General features: G+C 41.6%; 1 protein-coding gene across 32 annotated transcripts in view; it reads left to right on the top strand.

Moving 5' to 3' along the window:
* Nucleotides 1-17,639, top strand: part of NFIA (nuclear factor I A) — a 252,269-nt gene that overhangs the window by 157,070 nt on the left and 77,560 nt on the right. For all 32 annotated transcript variants that reach the window (XM_075097437.1, XM_075097433.1, XM_075097421.1 and 29 more), the window contains one exon: nt 9,161-9,235. In XM_075097437.1, the coding sequence (XP_074953538.1) occupies nt 9,161-9,235 (75 nt within the window). The remainder of the gene's footprint in view (nt 1-9,160; nt 9,236-17,639) is intronic.

The raw sequence follows: 17,639 nt of genomic DNA, 5'->3' as shown, positions 1-17,639 counted from the left end.
GACCTCCGTGCTGTTTTTTCATGCTGCTCTAATCCTGCTTTACACCCATAAAGGACTACAGTCCTTAAGCCCTTACCCTCCTTCTCCTTAAATATTAAAATTATTTTCCTCAGTGTCATACCGTATTAAAGCAGAATGAAAATGGGTTTAACAATTGCTGGCATGGGGCTTCTGTACAGCATGTGTGTCACAAATCATGTCACTTTTCAGCAATAGGGCTGCTGCCAGCGGGAGGCTCAGAAATGCTCATGTTAATCAAAAATTTTAATTTCAAATCAAATTGACAGTTTACACATGGTGAGAAATGCTTCTCACCATGTGATATTTCAGTATGCTACACTGGGCAAAATGGGTGCACTTTCCTGTTAAGAATTTTGACTGCAGTATCTGCAAATTTATGGGTTTCAGAGTATTGGGTATGGTGAGTAGTTGATCTAAGGGAGCCCCTCAGAGAATAGGAGACAGAAGGGTTTTCATGCAGCCTGGCACTGGTGAGCCGCTGTTGGCACATGCTGCTGGAGAAATGACAGGTATTCAATAAACATCACTATGGTTAAGAGGAAGATTTAAAGGAGGGAGGGGCTGCAGTGCTATAAACAGGATTTGAAACAAATGTGCTTATTTCAGTCCGTGATTAGTCTGAATACCTAAGTATTCCACACCAGTTTTTAAATATCCTTACATTTATTTTCACACTGATGTTCTTCACACAGCATCAACAATAATATTTATGGCATTAATACTGTAGCTAAATTCTAATTTGAAGTAGGGTAAACCCAAGTGAACTGTTCATGTACCAAGGCACACTCCATTGGTATGAAGACCAGAACATGGCTACATGTCACACTTACAGCATGCAGCCCCACTGTTGGCTCCTGCAAGCCCTTACTTCTACCAGCAGCTTTCTAGAAGCCAGTGGACAAAATTCAGGAGGCAAAATTTCAGTTGATAGTTGATGAGGAGTAAGAGGAGCAAGGACAGTTGATGGAACATCTGTGATTGGTCCCAGACAAATGAGTTGTAGAAAACAATGTTTTCAGGCTGTACCAGGAACATGATGCTGACATCAAAAAAATGACCAGCTGAAAAGAAATTATCCTTACATTATTCTCTTTAGGAGGTTTTTCAGCTCGGGGGGGAGGGGGGGGAGGCGCTGAGGTTAATGTGTAACTCATGTGCCTAGCTCATGACATTGGGGCTTTCATTACACAAAGGCCTTGCAGGGGGAAAAGAACAGCAACAGCAGTTCCCACCTTCTTGTACTCCCCCTCCAGTGCCTGTATTTATCATTCACCTGCAAGGGTGAGAGGGTGGTTGGGTGCTCGTTGCTGGCAGCCCAGGGAGCGCCCTGCAGCAGCACGTGCTGTCAGCATCCTCGGGAAGCTCAGGGAAACCGGGTGGTTTCTCTAGGCTCATTTGGACATTGAGTCATCCTTTGAACTGCAAAGCTGAACTGGCAAGATCACCGCAGACCTTGGAGATTACAGCTGTCATTGCTCTTGTAACCAGGGTTGATAGGAAAATATGAAGATAAATAACTCCTTCATATTATTATTTTCAGGGAGGCAGGCTTTTCTTTTTATTACTCTTTTTATTGTTAGATGCCATAAATATTCCAGAATTATTATCCCAGGGTAGATTTCATCTCATTTACTTCGAAAGGCTTTTGAGGAGCGCATTATTTTATAAGCTGCCAAATGAGTATGACCATTTATAATAATTTTTCTTCTTTTCTTTAATATTTGCTTTTTGGATTGAGGACCTGAAACAGAAATATGCTAATTTAAGACATCTGTTGTTTTTCAAGCTATAGGCCCCTATCAGTATTAATGCAGTTAGTTTATTTATCAAATTTGGTATATGGTAGAGAGAGATTCTTAATTTTTATCTTTATATCAAAAAACTGTATTTAACTGATTTCTCACCCACATGAGTACCAAAAAGTTCCCTACAGTGTTAGGAGTCATCAGAAATTAAAAACCACAACAGACATCTTAGATCTTGGAATGGTTTCCGCTGCATAAGGTCCTTAACATGAACTTGAAGGGCTTTCAATGTTTCAAGAAGACCTTTGTCTTCAAGAGAAAGGAACTATCCTTGTGCCCTCCTTTTGGAGGAAACCTGACATGATTGATTCCGATCTATAATCGGTTCATTAACGTTAATAAGTTGCCATTAATTCCACTATCTCTGCACTTAAATACAAAATGAGCTGAATCTTCTAAGAGCTAAAGCTGCTGTGGATCCATGCAGGATCAGGCTGCTGGTGACACAGCCAGCCTGATGCCACATTTGCTCTGGTCCACATTTATTAATTTGCTTCCCAGACTCTGGAGATCAATCTGACACATTGTTATTATTAGAGAGTCTAAAATGGCGTAAGAATGAAAGTCGACCCACAGTGAGACACTACATGTCTATTTCTGATCCGATTCACTTCAGGAGAATCATGGCAAGTTGGGTGGATACCCTAGTGAAGTCCCAGCACCTTCAGATGTTGATTCCTGGTGGCCACCAAGAGTATACAAACCATACGGAAACGAGAGCACTGGTTTCACAACTTTACTGTCTGCTAGATACAGACTTTTTAGCTAAAAACCAAAAAGGCAAAGCATTTACCAATGGTTTTGCATACTGTGAAGGGTTAACAAAACTTTCATTATCACACTCTATTAAGCCAGGACCAGGAAACAATTTCTAATCAACACTCAGATCTGGGCAGGGATTGTGCAGTCTTTTGTAGGAGGCCTCAGATCTGTGTTCTCTATTCTCACATGCTCACTTCCAGCTGTTGTCATTGAAATCCCACATAATCTCCCCGGGTCAAAGGGCAGTCATCCATGACTGCCGCTGTTAGGAGGTTATGCTGATTTCTGTTGTCAAATATTGGCCCTTTTCTCTTTCAATCACTCCCATTCTACTTTTTTTAACAAGAAAGATCCAGCCTAGAATTGTATTACATGACTTTAAAGTCTTAAAAGTGTTCCTCTATTGTACTAACACGACATGCCCTGGACGGTCTAATCCATCCTGCTATGGGCCACAAAGAAAGTTCTGGTGCTTCTTAAAACCTCAGCCAAAGCCGGGTAGGTGAGCCGGAGAGAATAACGGCATATGTGACATGTGGCCCAGCAGTTATTTCATAAGAAAATGTGCAATTTGTCCAAGGTAAGCTATTGCTGCGGCATTAAAGTGAAATTGAAAATAACAAGCCAAAATAGGAGTGGGATTATTTGTTAGGGAACAAGAGAGGTTTCTGTATCACCTTTAATGGGTAGCATCTTGCTTAACCCTTGTATAAAAATCCGTGAATTAAAAATATGAAAATCGTTAATTAAAGATGTGGTATAATTTACCATTAAAGGTTTATCATTTACAGATTTGAGGAATGCATTTTGTACAAAGCAATTAAAATGAGGCCGTTGTGCCAGCTCTGGAGATTGGTGTCTGGTGTCTGTTGGTAAACGCAGATTTCGTTACAGTTACGTGGAATATTCAGGCCTCTGTACAGCTCCCTTGTGCTGTCTTCCCTCTGAATGGGAGAGACATTCATTTGGACAGAGTATTGCAGCTGGGATACATGGTCTCTTCGATCTCCACATTTTTTTAGATACAAAGTTAGCGTGTATGGTTTGGCCCCATGGATATAGCTTTCCATTGCCAGCATGGGCTAGTGACCAAGTATCTCTTGGTGAACTTCGCTGCTGTTTCCCCGGGCAGGTGAGCAGGGGCTGGTCTCAGCCTGGGGTGCTCCCCCTGGCCACCCACACTTGCCGTGGAGATGGATGCTTCCCAGAGGCAAGGTACATCTTCCTCCCTGTGTGAGCACATGGCACACAACCGCTGTGCCAGACTGCCTGCAGGACCCTGTGTCTGTGCAGAAGGATGTGTTTCTGGAAGGGAATGCAGTGCTGTGGCTGGGTCAGCCCAGGCTTAATAAAATCACCTTCCAATTAAGCAGAGTATAAGTATTATGAAGGTCTTGACTGAAGCATGCATATTCTGTCCTTTCCTTTTTGCTGTAGAATGAAGATTAGGGCTAACTCTCACTCCCATCATCCTCAGCTAGTGCAGCTGTGGAACAGCTAACCTTTTGGGAGTCCTCAGGGCAATCCAGGTTTCCTCTGATAACACCCCCCCCTCTCAAGGCCTGAATGTGCTGTGCAATACAGACATTAATTTTCTAATCAATATTATTGCTCCACATTGTTTGTGAAACATGGGATTATCTATACAGAGGATAAAACCAAAAGGAATCAAGTTGCCCTTTGAGCAGAGAGGGCTTTTCTTTTAATCAGGCATTTGGTTAAGATAATAGGCTTGAGACCCTAATTGATTATTACTATTTTAAGATTTTAAGATGGCTATGTATAGTGAGATGCTGAACATGAAAAAGGCTTTAGAAATGGCTTCAGTGCTAGTTTGGGGGGCTTGTGTAATTTCAAAACACTGAAAAGGAATCAAAGTCTCCCAAAAAACTCTTCTCCAAAGCTTAATACATTGCCATTTGGACTGTAGTGGAAGAGAAATAACTGGATTTGGACTTTTTAATCTTCAAAGGAGTAACTTTCCCAGTTTTATTTAAGCTTGGATTTCAGAAAGCAAGCTGTACCTCTGTTTAGAAAATACCTTGTATATTTTGGTGCATTCTTTCTATTTTATAATTAAAATACTACTGTTGGATTACACAAGGAAGCCTGCTAATTAAATAACAATAATACCTTGAACACCTTGAAAACATCTTCTGATATTCAATTAAGGAACAATAACCCGATGAACTTTAACCTCTAGACCATATTCAGACTTTCTACATAAAAGTAATTGCATCAGTCATGATTTTCTCAAGCTACAACACAAGCTCTTGATTGGTAGCTCAACGTCTGAGACTCCTTTTTACAGCATTAATTGGGAAAGCAGACAATACTCTCCCTGTAAACTAGATTTTAGGACGAAGGTTAGTTGCCTTTGTACACGTTTACTCATTGAAATAGGAATGTTTGCTTAATAATTCAAAACAAATAGCATTAGACAACAAGTCCTAATCCTGATTTCTCTTCTGCCAGTGTAAATTAGGAGAAAATTAGGTGAAACTCTATTTGATCAGTGTAGAAAGACTTGTTTAAAATTTCTTTGAGATCAGAAGTAGGCTCTACCAATTCAACCCTTTTCTTCTGGCTTCTTTACTGGGATCGAAAAGAAGAATATGTAAATCACATTATGAATTTTCTCCCCAATTAAAGCTGTCATCAAGTTATGGAAAAATATTTTTCATGTGGTACTTGTTATGATAGTGTTGCACTGCGTTTGTACACTCTACAAAACATGCGAAAGGGTAATGACATATTATTTATTAGTTAGTATCCTGATCTTCTTTATTCAATTTGGTCTTATTAGCCTATGGTTTTTTCCCCCCTGGAGGAAAAACAATCATCCCCGTGAGCCAAAGTGAGGTCTTGTTTAATGAGCTAACTCCTAGCTGGACCTAGACTTGGGTTGAAGGCAATGATTCAATAATATATTTAAATACCTGCTTAACTTTGTCAGCCCATCTTTATTTGGCAAGGCAAATAAGCATGCGCTTTAGTCAAGCATGTGATTAAAATTAAGCACGTGCTCTAACTGCTTTGCTGAGTCAGGGTCTGCCAGGTGTCTTAATTTATACCCAGAATTTCAGGGAATTAACTGTTAGTTTTTTATAAAGTTTTAGTTTTAATTTTGGTTTTTCATCCCCATTTTGGACACCTGCTTCACTACCAAAATGTGACTGTCACACAAAGCTGTGAGGATAACCAGATCATATGCAGCAAGTTCAATGCCCTCTCTTTGGGATATTTAGCAAAAGTATCGCAATGCACATATTTCTGTAAAATGCTGTATGAAAAGTAAATCTTGCAAGCTTTCAAGATCTTTAATCATCTTTTCAGTAAAGGAGGTCGTTAATGCTAACATCTACATATGTAATTGCTTGACTTTACCTATTTTTTTCTCATTCACAATTAAGTGGAACAGCCAGATTGATATATTTTTGCATTTTGACCCGTTAATAGGCACAAAATGTTTACTTAACATATTTTGTCAATCCTGCTATTTCCCAGTCATTCTTCTTTTACATGTCAGCAAAAGCTACAGTCTTAGGCCTGGATTTTGCAATCTGAACCATCCAGGCAAACCTTTAAACTTTCATGGAGTTCCACTGAACTGTGAATTCACAGACCAACCGTGCATCAAATTGAGTTCAAGCTACAAATCTAAGCCAAGGGCATTGCTTTTATAGGTATCACGATATTATTAATGATTGGCAAGATGAGCCCCTGATTTCCTAATGTTCATAAGTAAATAACAAATTGGAGAATTGTGAAATTCACCTTTCATTTGTGAAATGTTTATTTTCAGTATTGAAGGATGAAAATGGAACCACTCTTGTTGCATGCTGTTGTTTAATGACTACTATTAAATGTACACATATAAGAAATGTTCTTGCAGAAATGGACATTTCAAGTATACCCAGCAAAATAAGGATAATGAAGTTAGCACGCCCAAGCTAACTTATTCAACTTTTCTCATGCCCTGTGGGACTCTGAGAGCTAGAATGTATTTAAAAGCATTCTACGGCATTTTCATTTCTGTGTTTTACCTGTGTTTGATAGGTTAAGGTAAATGTGGTTAGCCATGTGACAACCATATTTATATTGGCTGATTACAAAGGGCTCCAAACTTTCCCTTTAAAAAAAATCAGCCAAATGTCCTGCCATAGCTGTGATTGGTTTTTTACTTCTGTATTTAAATTTCACCTTCAGTCTTAGTGCGATAGAAACATGCCTGAGAAATGCAGGTGGAAGTGGACACCAGAGCAGAGCTGGTGCGGTGCACTGTGAAAAAAACAACACGTGACAGATGTTCGTAGCATTGCTGAATGCGCTTCTGGAAGTTGCTCAGATACTGCCATGATGAGCACAGTATGAGAAGTTACATAGCATAGACTGGCTTCCCTACGAAGGGCTCTGCGGAGTACTAAGCATCCTGGCCCTAATCCAGCAAGGCACTTAAGCATATGCTTAATTTTAGGCACATGAGTGGTTTCAGTGAAGACCTAAGAGAATTATTTTTAATTCACAGATCATTTAATTCAATAGGCAGGTCTGCTGCAGCATATGAAAAGTAGATCTTCATATTAAAAATACTTGGGAAATTGTCACTGCACAAATGTTGTATATGGCCAGCAACCATTTCTAAAAAGCAGAATGGTGTAGTCATCACCTTTATTATGATAAAATATAAAGCAGATCAGGCAAAAGCATTTAGAATTATCTGAGAGATATTTCTAAGTTGAAAATAAGGAAAAATAAAAGCTTGTAAGAACATTTTTTCATTTGAAGTAGAGAAAAATTTATTCTCTTGATGTAAATAAAAACCTTGTTTGCAGATTGAGGAGTTTGTTTGTGTTGAATTTCAGCATCAATTTCAATATTTTATAGTACATTTATCTACAGCTGGAGCATGACAGATTTGTGTATATTTATATGTTTGTGTACATAATACATATGTATACACACATACACAAGGATGCCCAAAGATATACATATACACAGTTTGGAAACTCATCATTATTGCTGAAGTATAAAAACATGCCTGATGTAGAAACTTGTCTCAAGTCTGTTAGCTTAGCAACTGTGTTCATCTGGCATCATAGGATCCTCACAGAAACAGGGAAGCTCTTCTGTGCAGGAGCAGAATTTGCTGAGGACTTGGCTGGAGATGAATGGCTGACCTCCCTCCAAATCTCTCCCAAACCTTTCCTTGACATGTCACCCTCTGTAGTCCTGCACACAATATGCATTTCTTTTATCTCCCATTCTGCAGGTAGAAATGGCAATGGTGTATGTTGGGTTTTTTAAACAACCCCAAAAGAAAGACAGGAGAACAAATATGCAGCTTGCATTAGTCCTCTTTCTCTGGTCACTATAGGGAGGTATGCAGGTATTGCCATGACGAATGCGGGGTACGGTAGAATTTACTGAATGTACGGAAGTTGTACTGAATCTGACAAACAATTAACAACGGAGCAGATGGTGCCACTGCCAAACATTCAATAATATATGTGTGCATGCGCTGGAATCGGTGACTCTAAGTAGGACAACCTAAAAAGGTATGCCACTTATCCTGTGGACAAGTAAGACTTTACAGTTCTTTTAATAATCTCTTTATCCCGAGATTTCTCTTTTGACCCTGATTTCAAAAGCAGGAGGTCAGTCTGGTCAACTAACTGCAGACCTCTAACTGAAGTCCAGATACGTCCTGCGTGAACTGCTGTATCCCACTCCGCACACTTATACTGGGTTGCAGCTCGAAAGCTGCTCCTTTTGTAATTGATCATACCCGCGAAAATTAAATGAACATTTGGTGGTAGGCATGGTTTCAGAGAGGAAGGAAAATACTGTTATGTAAAGCGTAATAACATTTTGATACCAAGTGTAGAGGCATTCCTTGCACAAGGGAGGCAAGCATGGAAACATATGCCCTGGTTCTTAAAGACAGTCCAAAGCTCAAAGTTAATACTTTTCTTATGCAAAGATTTCTTTTTCTTTTCGAAAGTTAGTTTTAAATGTTAGGATTTTTTTTTTTTTGGTGGGAAATGCATTAATTTAATTTTTTTAACCAGCTGCTATTTTAAGATTTCCCTAGTGTAACCTTACAAAATGAAGAGTACATCTTTAAATCTTGTTTTGTTTGAATGAATGGGTAGATAATCCTGATCAGATGTTTCTTTAGAGAGTAATGTTTAAAACGATTATGGAACTTAGCTGTCCTGTCTGTTTCCTAGGCACAGTATTTTCATGTCAATTGTGAAGTCATTAGGGGTCATCCAAGGTAACCGTTTATTAAAATAGTCCTCTTTTGTTTCAGATTTCCTGTTGAGATGCTTTAACATGTAAAAATCTCCCTGCTGATGTGTCATGTTAGCTTTCCTAACCTCTAGATAGAAACCACAAAGCAGCCTACATAGCTGTATGACTAGTTACCCACCTACATAAACAATAATTACTGCTAAGTGGGAAATTAGATGTCACATTTTAAGTCTAAATGAAAGTAAAGTATTTGAGAATACTGTCATTAAAAGCTTAAAGTTAATCGCAGTTCTCTCACTCTGTTTGTTTTGTAGGACATTTGGGCTTCCAGGACAGTTTTGTCACATCAGGTGTTTTCAGTGTGACTGAGCTAGTAAGAGTCTCACAAAGTAAGTATCATTTTGTGGCCGGTTTGTGTGGTTTCTGCAGTCCCAGTTTTTTCCTTTGATTCTTATCGTGCCCCCTCCCCAATTCAGAAACAGTGTCTTGAAAATCGAGAGTCTCTTCTCCCTGCTTCTCACCAGTGGACGGTGTTTATGTGCTGCATCTTTTAATGTGGGAAAATAAAATAGCATAATTTTTAAGATCAAATAATAAATTTTTAATTCTGCAAACTTGCATGTGCAAGTTGATAAGCTCGTTGGGTACCTAGATGAAAATGGGCATGCTCTGTATCATTGTGCAGATAAATGCCTACTAAGATCAGCTTACCCAGGATCCAAGGACTCTATTTTAACCAGACCTCTAGAAATTACATGATCTGTGCACATAAGCCTGGAAATTTTCTTATGCTGCTTTTGCACATTGTGTTCATCTATGCCATGCGTACATGTGTTTGTATACCTGCAAACTGACAAACTTCTTAATGCCAACAACTGTACCACCTTCAGCTCTGATAACCTCAGTTGTGTAGAGGCATACAACTTGACTTCACATGGCCTGCGTTTTCTATTAACTGTATGGAATTCTGTCTTCTAGAAGGACTTGGGTTTTGACTTTTAAAGAATGCTAATGCCCCCAGCATGAATGACACAGTGTGGCATCATCATTACAGGCTTGTCAATAATCACTAACAACAGTGAATTAAGAGTACCTGTCACCACCCTTCTCCATTGATCAAAGGTGCATTGATTGTATTTTGCTATGACATAATCCAGATAGTCCAAGGAGAGCATATGGACAATCTCTTGCAGAGATACTACTGGTAAGCCAAGGCCATAGGTAGTAGTTCTTTGGGGATCTTTTCTGCAGCTAGTGTAGAGCTATGCAGTGACATCTCATTGTCACCATTACCACTGCTCCAGGTGAACCACTCAACTGTGTGCCCCTTTAAAACCTTAGGGTTTGAAACCAATCTCTTTAGCACAGTCAGTAATAAAAATGTTTCTCCTCCTAGATAGCAGGAATATTTGTTTTTGCATTGGCTCTGAGCATGTGGTTCAAGTCCTTCTGGGCTGGAATCTAACTGGCACAAACCTAGCAGAGAATCTGTGGTTTTGAGTCACAACACAGAGTTTCTGTAAGGATTTTCCTCTTTTTTCCTCTTTCAGAAGGACTTGCACTAGCAACTAAATTGACTTTATATTCAAAAGTAAGATGCTACAAAGAAAGCATGGCAAGTGGGAGATACACGAATGTCAGAGTTGTATGTGCTGGGGGGAGAGGCAGAGGGAGAAAAAGTTTAAGGCAGACATTTCTCCTGAGTTTTCTTCCCTGACAACTGGTGGGAATTTTGTGAGAAGGACAAAGTTAAGAGGACTTAGAAGTGAAGAGGAGCTGCTGAGCGCTCAGCACATTTGCAAATCAGTGCACTTACTCAAGTGCTTAAATAGGGACTTTGACATCTAACTCACTGTACTGTGTACACTAACTTGCTGGTACCTGCAGCATGGCAGACAAAACCAAGTTATCACCAGTCTTTGAACTCCTCTGTGTTATGCCACTTTATTTCGGTGTGACAGTGTAAGGCTTTTGAAGCCCAAAGGATTCACCCTCCCCCTCTGCAAGGCATCCCACTTCATCACAATCTTATCTTCACTGTAGGAGCCCTACACAGCAGAACTGCCTCTGGACTCTGTCAGCCGTGCTTCATGTGTGCACAGGACAGGGCTGCTAGAAAAGTGCCCCCGTTCAGGACTTCAGCCTTCACAGCCAGCCCTAGTCCCAGCCTCCCTGAGAGTTTGGCATTGACCTCATGATCATCATGTTTCATGTCTATTAACCTTCCATTATATTTTTTTGTAACTAAACTAAAACATTGTGTATCAGAAATCTTAGCATTCAGCATGTTTTGCAAATTATTAACTGAGTCTGAGGTGTTCCTTCTGCTTTGCTGATGAAATCTACCACCTCCAAGGGTAGGGCACCTGCATGCAGGAAGAGCAGGCCAGGCATGAACTTTATCGGAAATAAGAAAGGAGGTGTTGGTGGGCAAAATAAAAAGATTCAGCTTTTATCTGTTCCAGGCACAGGGGTTTGCACTCTTTTTCATGAGCTCTTTAATAATCCTGGGAGGTCAAGACCTCAGTTTTATATCCTGTCTACAAGCCAGCACCTCGACCAAAAATAGTGTCCCCAAAGCATACCGGGATATCACTTCAGAACTGACTCAGAGGGAAGAGTGCCAGCAACTGATTTAGCTACACTGCTTTTGATAGCACCCTGGATTTTCCTTGGAGATGCCCCAGACATGTACTGACCAGCCGTAACCTTGTTTATTTTGTGAGGTCTGAGAAGCCCACAGCCTGGCATCCCGTGGCTAACCAGTAAGATATGTTTAGTGTAGAGTCTAGCAACAAATTCCCAGTGAAGTCAATATGAGTTCTCCTGCTAACATTCAAAGAATTATTTAACATAACAGAGCAAAAAAGTAATCGCTGTATATTTGCCTAAATTGGCAGGCAAGGTCTTCTAAAGAGTGTGTTTTTCAATACAACCCTTGCTCAGCTGTCTACATGCTCCCATGTCTTGATTTGAGACCAGTCCATGGGTTACTTTCATGCTGAGGAGCTCACCTTATGAACCGCCATCATCTGGCCTACCCAGCAGCTATTAAGTCTGTAGCTTGAGTAATAGAGATGTCCTCCATCCGTTTTCTTGTTTTTACTTTCTAAAAAGTCATTGCTCCTTCAGAAGCAACCATGGCTAGGGAAGGAACAAGCCTGTTTATCCCTCACGTTTAGTCTCTGCTCTCTTACTGAGTGTGCTCTCTGTTGGCTTTACAAAGAGGCCATCTTTGTGTGTGCCCATTGTCATGTTTCTTTCCATGCTTGCTTTTGATAATATGATGATAGAAAGATGTGATTTCCCACAGTTTTAACTGGCCTGTGGTTTGCTGCTGTTATCTAAAATTAATCATATGAAATATTGTTGGTAGCAATTATGTGCCAGGTTTATTTAGTAAAGTTCCCAGAGGTCCACGTAGCAAGGAGTCTCAAGTAATAGGCAGTTGTCTCTGTCATGCAAATTTGGGGAATGAATTAATCATGCAAAAGGTCAGCTGATACCATTATCTGTCTTACCTATCAGTGCTGATCATCACAGTTCCTGTGAGCTATTGAACAAGTCTAGACTGTTTTGGTAACAGAAACTTGCTTTCTTCAGCCCCATAGATGCAGTTTTTCCTTCAAAATGCTACCCAGCAACTGAATCTTGCAGAGCCTAGTAAAACAGAGAAAGTAGATAATAAATGTTCAAGTGAAAAACAGATAGACCCCTCTCCACCCCATCTGATGTGGATGTTGCGGACCATTGCTGTCAGTTCTCCTACATTAGTAGCAGGAAAGAGTATGAGCTCCTTTCTAAGTGTTGTCTGCCACCCCAGATACTGGGGAGACCCCTTCAGATAACAGACTTCATTCTTCCATCTCTAGAGAGGTTTGGGCTGACAACAAAAGAAGCAGAAGCATTGGAGATGTACGAGTTTTAGAACCACAGCCAGCTGTTGGCAAAGCGAAATCTTCTCCCTCTCTATCCTTGTTGGGACAATATTCCACTCACTGTGTGCAGTTTGTAGGGCATTGGAGAATACCCTCTGCAAAAGGTGCTGGCAGAGGGGTGGCCGTGGTGCCAAGCCGCTGCCAAGAGTACAGTCCCATTTGCTTGGCAGAGGCTGGGAGGCCATGGCAGGCTGGAGCAGGGAGAGGCATGGGGAACACTGTTCCCCTCTTGGCTTTCAGTCTGCACTGTGTGCTCTTGTGCAGAGAGCTGCTGGGCAGATCTCCTCCCTTGGAGGTCCTTCAAGCAGCCAGATAAACTGCACTGCCCAGGATGTGAAGAAAGATTTAGGATTTATGAACATTTGCTAGAGCCAAATCAAACACATTTGTTTTGTGCTATGTTATTTGTCAAAATGACATCATTCTTCATGCTGATAAACAAGGGAATTCTGACTGCACCCTGGACTGAAAATGCCACGCTTTGAGTTTTAAGATGTTAGCTGTGTGCAGTAAGGAGCTGTACGGAGCAAGTGGGGTGACTTTTAATCCTTCTAATGAGCCAGTGAAACCACAAGCACACAGGCGTACATGTAGTCGCTTACTGCTCCTGTATAAACACAGAAATGGTCCAGCTAATTATCCCTGAGACAGTTACACTAGTTCCACAGGTTAAGAGGTGCGTTTGTGGCCAAGGCATTTTGAAAAGCTGGGGTCCTGGCTGCTGAATGGGGTGGGTGCCAGTCTTGGTTAGTGGCTGCTTTTGCAACGGAGGCAGGGGCTGAAGCTGTCCTTGCCGTGAGGCAGGAGGACAAGTGGTAGAAATGAAAGTAATTGTCGCTGTTCCAGGCATGGAGCATGGGTGTGACGGAGGAAACATAGCTTCCTCACACCTTTCATCCAGTGGCCAGATACAGCCAAAACAAACTGCATCGAAAGTCCTGCCAGCCCCAGCACGTACTGGATGCCTATGGCAAGGTGTGGGGTGCCCCGGCTACTGTCGTGGGTCTGGGCCAGGCAGGCGGTTGCAAAGGGCAGGGAGGATGCTATTGCCTTTCTGTAGCCCAGGAGAGGAGAAGAGGCACTCCTCCACACTGAACACGTGTGTGAAAGCCAGGGTATAATAAAACAGCTCTCTCTAAACATCAGCCTGTATGTTTTCTGCTATACTAAGCATTACAGTAGTGGAGGTAGTTAAAGTCAGCAGCATGAAAATTAACACTTAAAAAGATACTCTATATTCCTTAGCAAAGCACTGCTATCCAGAACACACTGTTTGGGCTTAGGTATGAGAGGAAGAAAAGAAGATTATAATAAAAAATAGACTGCAGGCATAGAGTGAACAGTCGCTGTGACCTTGCCTTTTGTATGCCATTACACAATTCAATGGCAGTCCACTCAAACCTTGCTCTCGATCAATATCCTATTAAAGCAGCACAAAAAGTCTCTATAAACTTAGTGGTTAGCTATGTTTATAAATGGAACTCAGCATAATTAGATGGTCAATAGCAGGCTGTACTTGTAATTTTAAAATGAACATCACACATTTCATATCTGTTGTATTCGGCAAAACCTCTTTGAATCTAACGATATAGTGTGTAGGAAACAAAGGCCTTGCAAAAAAAAAAAAAAACCACCCAAAAAAAACCCCAACAGCTCCCCTTTCCTCTCAGCAGCAGCAGCACAGTGTGTTTCCCTTTGTTTATGGAGTCACAACACAGGAAAAAGTTTATTAGTCAAATGTCATGTTTCTCCCATTTAACCTTAAACACACTATCACTTTGCTGCAGTGTTACATGTGTAATGATCTTAGTCACATCCCAGCCCCTTTGTAAAAATAAATATATAAAAATGGAAAAAACAGAAACTATTAACATGCCTAAAAGAGAGTGCTGTATTCAAAGGAAGACAACTGCCAGCCTGGCTGGTTTTATTTAGTGGGTTTCCTGTTCTATAATTCAATAAATTTTTCAAAATAAATATTACAATTGGGTTAAGTCAAAGGGCTTTTTGTTAATTTCTCTGTTATTTTTCTTGACATTTTGGGTGAAGATCTGAGCTAACAAGCTGGCAGTGGAGGGAGCAGGCTGGCAGCAGGGGCGATGCTGCCCCTGTCCCTGGGAGTGGCATAGAGCTGGTGCTCAGGCACAGGCACCCACCTTTCTTGTCCTCCTTCTCCTTTTGGGCAAACTAGCTCCTCCTGCCCCTTGGAGGAAATGTGTCCTGTCCGCACAGGGATTTTTCTGTGATGCCAGCAGCTGAAATGGGATCTGAGGCCAGCATCAGTTTGTTTGCTTAGAAAGCCTGTGCTTATCAGCAGGCTGGATGTTAGGGGAAGAGGGGTCCTTCCTCCTCGCCCCCCACCAGGTCTGAGTCTTGGGTCAGATGACATCTTGATGCTGGCACATAGGTGGAGACTATTGTTTTGACTCACAACTTCAATTTCTGACATCCTTTCCTGTTTTGGAGATGTTCCTGAGCTATCAGAAGGTCACTTTGCTGCAGAGCATTCTTAGGGTGGGAAATGGCATGTTTTTAACATCATTGCCTGGAGTTTCTGCAGGCTGCAGCATGTAACAGCTGTCTCTGCTGGAGCGGAGCTTCCCAACCACACTGCTGCTTCATGTGGGGCCAGAGCCTGTTCCTGGGCTATAGGAACAGGGATTTAGGGAGGTTGCATGGTGGATCATCACATGCTACAATGAAGAAGGTTAATTTTGACAGAGTTTTGCCACAGTTTGCACCACTTTGATCCCTTTGCTTACCTTCTGGAGCTGCAGCCTTTGCAGGGAATCCTGCAAACAAATGCAAGTGTTCCCTTTCCATCAGCTTTCTGGGCCCATACAAGCTGGACAGTCTGCAAAGGCAGTGTGAAAAGCCATTTGGAGCAGGCTCAGAGGGGCTAGCTGGGCTGGGCTAGCTGCACCGTGCCCACTCTCGTAGTGCATTGCACTGCACAAAGGTAACGAGAGGAGGCAGTGAGCTCCCCTCAGCCAAAGTCCAGTGCAGGAGGTGCGAGGTGTGGCTCAGCTCTGCTGAGGCTGAAGCAGAGACAGAAAGCATGCATGGCTTCAGCGAAATTCCAGCCAGGAAGAGGAAGCGACCTTCTGCCGTGCGGATGAAAAACATTAAGCTCTTCCTGACAGTCTCAGGGTGGGCTCTACACATTAGCACATTGCTGTGTTTTGTCATAGTAAATAAGGTACCTACGAGCAAAGGTACAAATGCCCTTTGCTGAAAGACAAGTACTGACTACATGCCTGTCAGGCAGGCAGGAGAAGGGATTTCAGAACACCTTAGCCTTGTGCAACATTTGCCACAGCATTTCTAGGGCCAGAGACCTTGAGGTGGTTGTGGCAGGATCGTGACTCTAGTGTAAGGACTGGCAAGGGGTTTCAGGCACTCACTGCCATAAGCCGGCCAGGCACTTTAACCTCTGCTGCTTAGATCCCTTGGTGTATATTAGAGGTGGGTTTTGTTCTTTAACCCTTGGATTGCAAACAGGCTCTTGAGTGTGGCAAGGTGGTTTCACCTGTGAAAAACAAAGCATCCTTCATGTTAGCTACCTGGGCAGAAATCACTGTGTGATTAGCCTTTTCTACTTTGTGCTGAGTTTACACAGCATTAGCAATACGTTGTTCCTACCCCACCCCTGGTCTGGAGATATATTTCATTTTCCTATAGGGCAAAATCAAGGGTTGGAGCAGAAGCATCCAGGTTTTGGGGAGAAGGCAATAAGCAGAGGGAAGTGAGAGAAAGAAGAGAAGCGTTATCTGGATAGCAGTTCTTCTTCCATATCTGTTTGGAATAAAACTGTTTCATAAATCTTGCAATGGCTAGGAAATTCATCGTGCCTCGGAAAGAAATGGTGCTTTAATTTAGTGCTTGCCTTTTTACATTCCTGTTTTGAAAATGCTATGCTTAACCTGTAAGTTAGGCTTTGGTAGGTAGAGGGTGCAGAGGAATTGATCAGCAAAGGGTTTGCAGAGCACAAATCTGTTTGGCAAGGAAGTTGCTGAAAACTGTGGAGTAGATGCTGCAGAGAGTACCTTTATGATTGATTTCCATTCAAGTCAGACTGACTGCAGTGTGGTCATTTTTCTAACCCATAACTGCTCACACTGCAGCAGTCTGCTATCTGCAGGGTGTCTGAATTATAGCAGTCCATGTCCGTGTTACCTTTTACACAAATTACTTACACCAGTTTCTTTTTCCATGCAAATTCATCAGTTTTACAGCCTTTTGTAGCTGCTGTCAGGAAACTGATGCAGAAAGCACAAATTGATAAAACAAGTTAATTTTACTATGCTTAATTCTTCTTTCTTTCTGTTAACACACCCTCTCATATACTCAGTGTGCAGGAAGCATATGATAGTTAAGAGAAGATAACAAAGGATTTGAGTGTTCTTGTCATAAATTACTTCCCAACTTAATTCCTTTTAATGATCATTCCAGATTTTCTCAAGTTTTAATGACGTTGTGTATTTTCCGTCCCATGCTTTTAAAAGTCCGCAGCTATCCAGGCTGTTCCCTTTCTGTCTCAATGACATTCTTAAAAGATCCCTGCCAAACAACAACTCATTGTCTTGTGGGGATGATGAGGCAGCTGCAAAGCTACGTTATTCCTCTGTCACATACGACATTGTGAGCTCCTGAAGATTTGGGGTGAAATACTGGCCCCATTACAGTCAATGGCAGCACTCCCAGAAGCCTGCATTTCAGCCCAAACATGTTAGCTGGGTGATAGGAGCTATCCTGTCTTCATTTCCTCACTCCTGCCCCGTTGGAGTGGAAGATTTTTTCATGTTTGAATATGGGCCAGATTCTCAGACCAAAGATTAAGCTTGGCTCAGCATCC

The sequence above is a fragment of the Phalacrocorax aristotelis genome, chromosome 6 (genome assembly GCF_949628215.1).
Source record: "Phalacrocorax aristotelis chromosome 6, bGulAri2.1, whole genome shotgun sequence".
Classification (NCBI taxonomy): Eukaryota; Metazoa; Chordata; class Aves; order Suliformes; family Phalacrocoracidae; genus Phalacrocorax; species Phalacrocorax aristotelis.
Note: the sequence above shows the minus strand (reverse complement) of the source record. Positions and strands in the feature narration are given on the sequence as shown.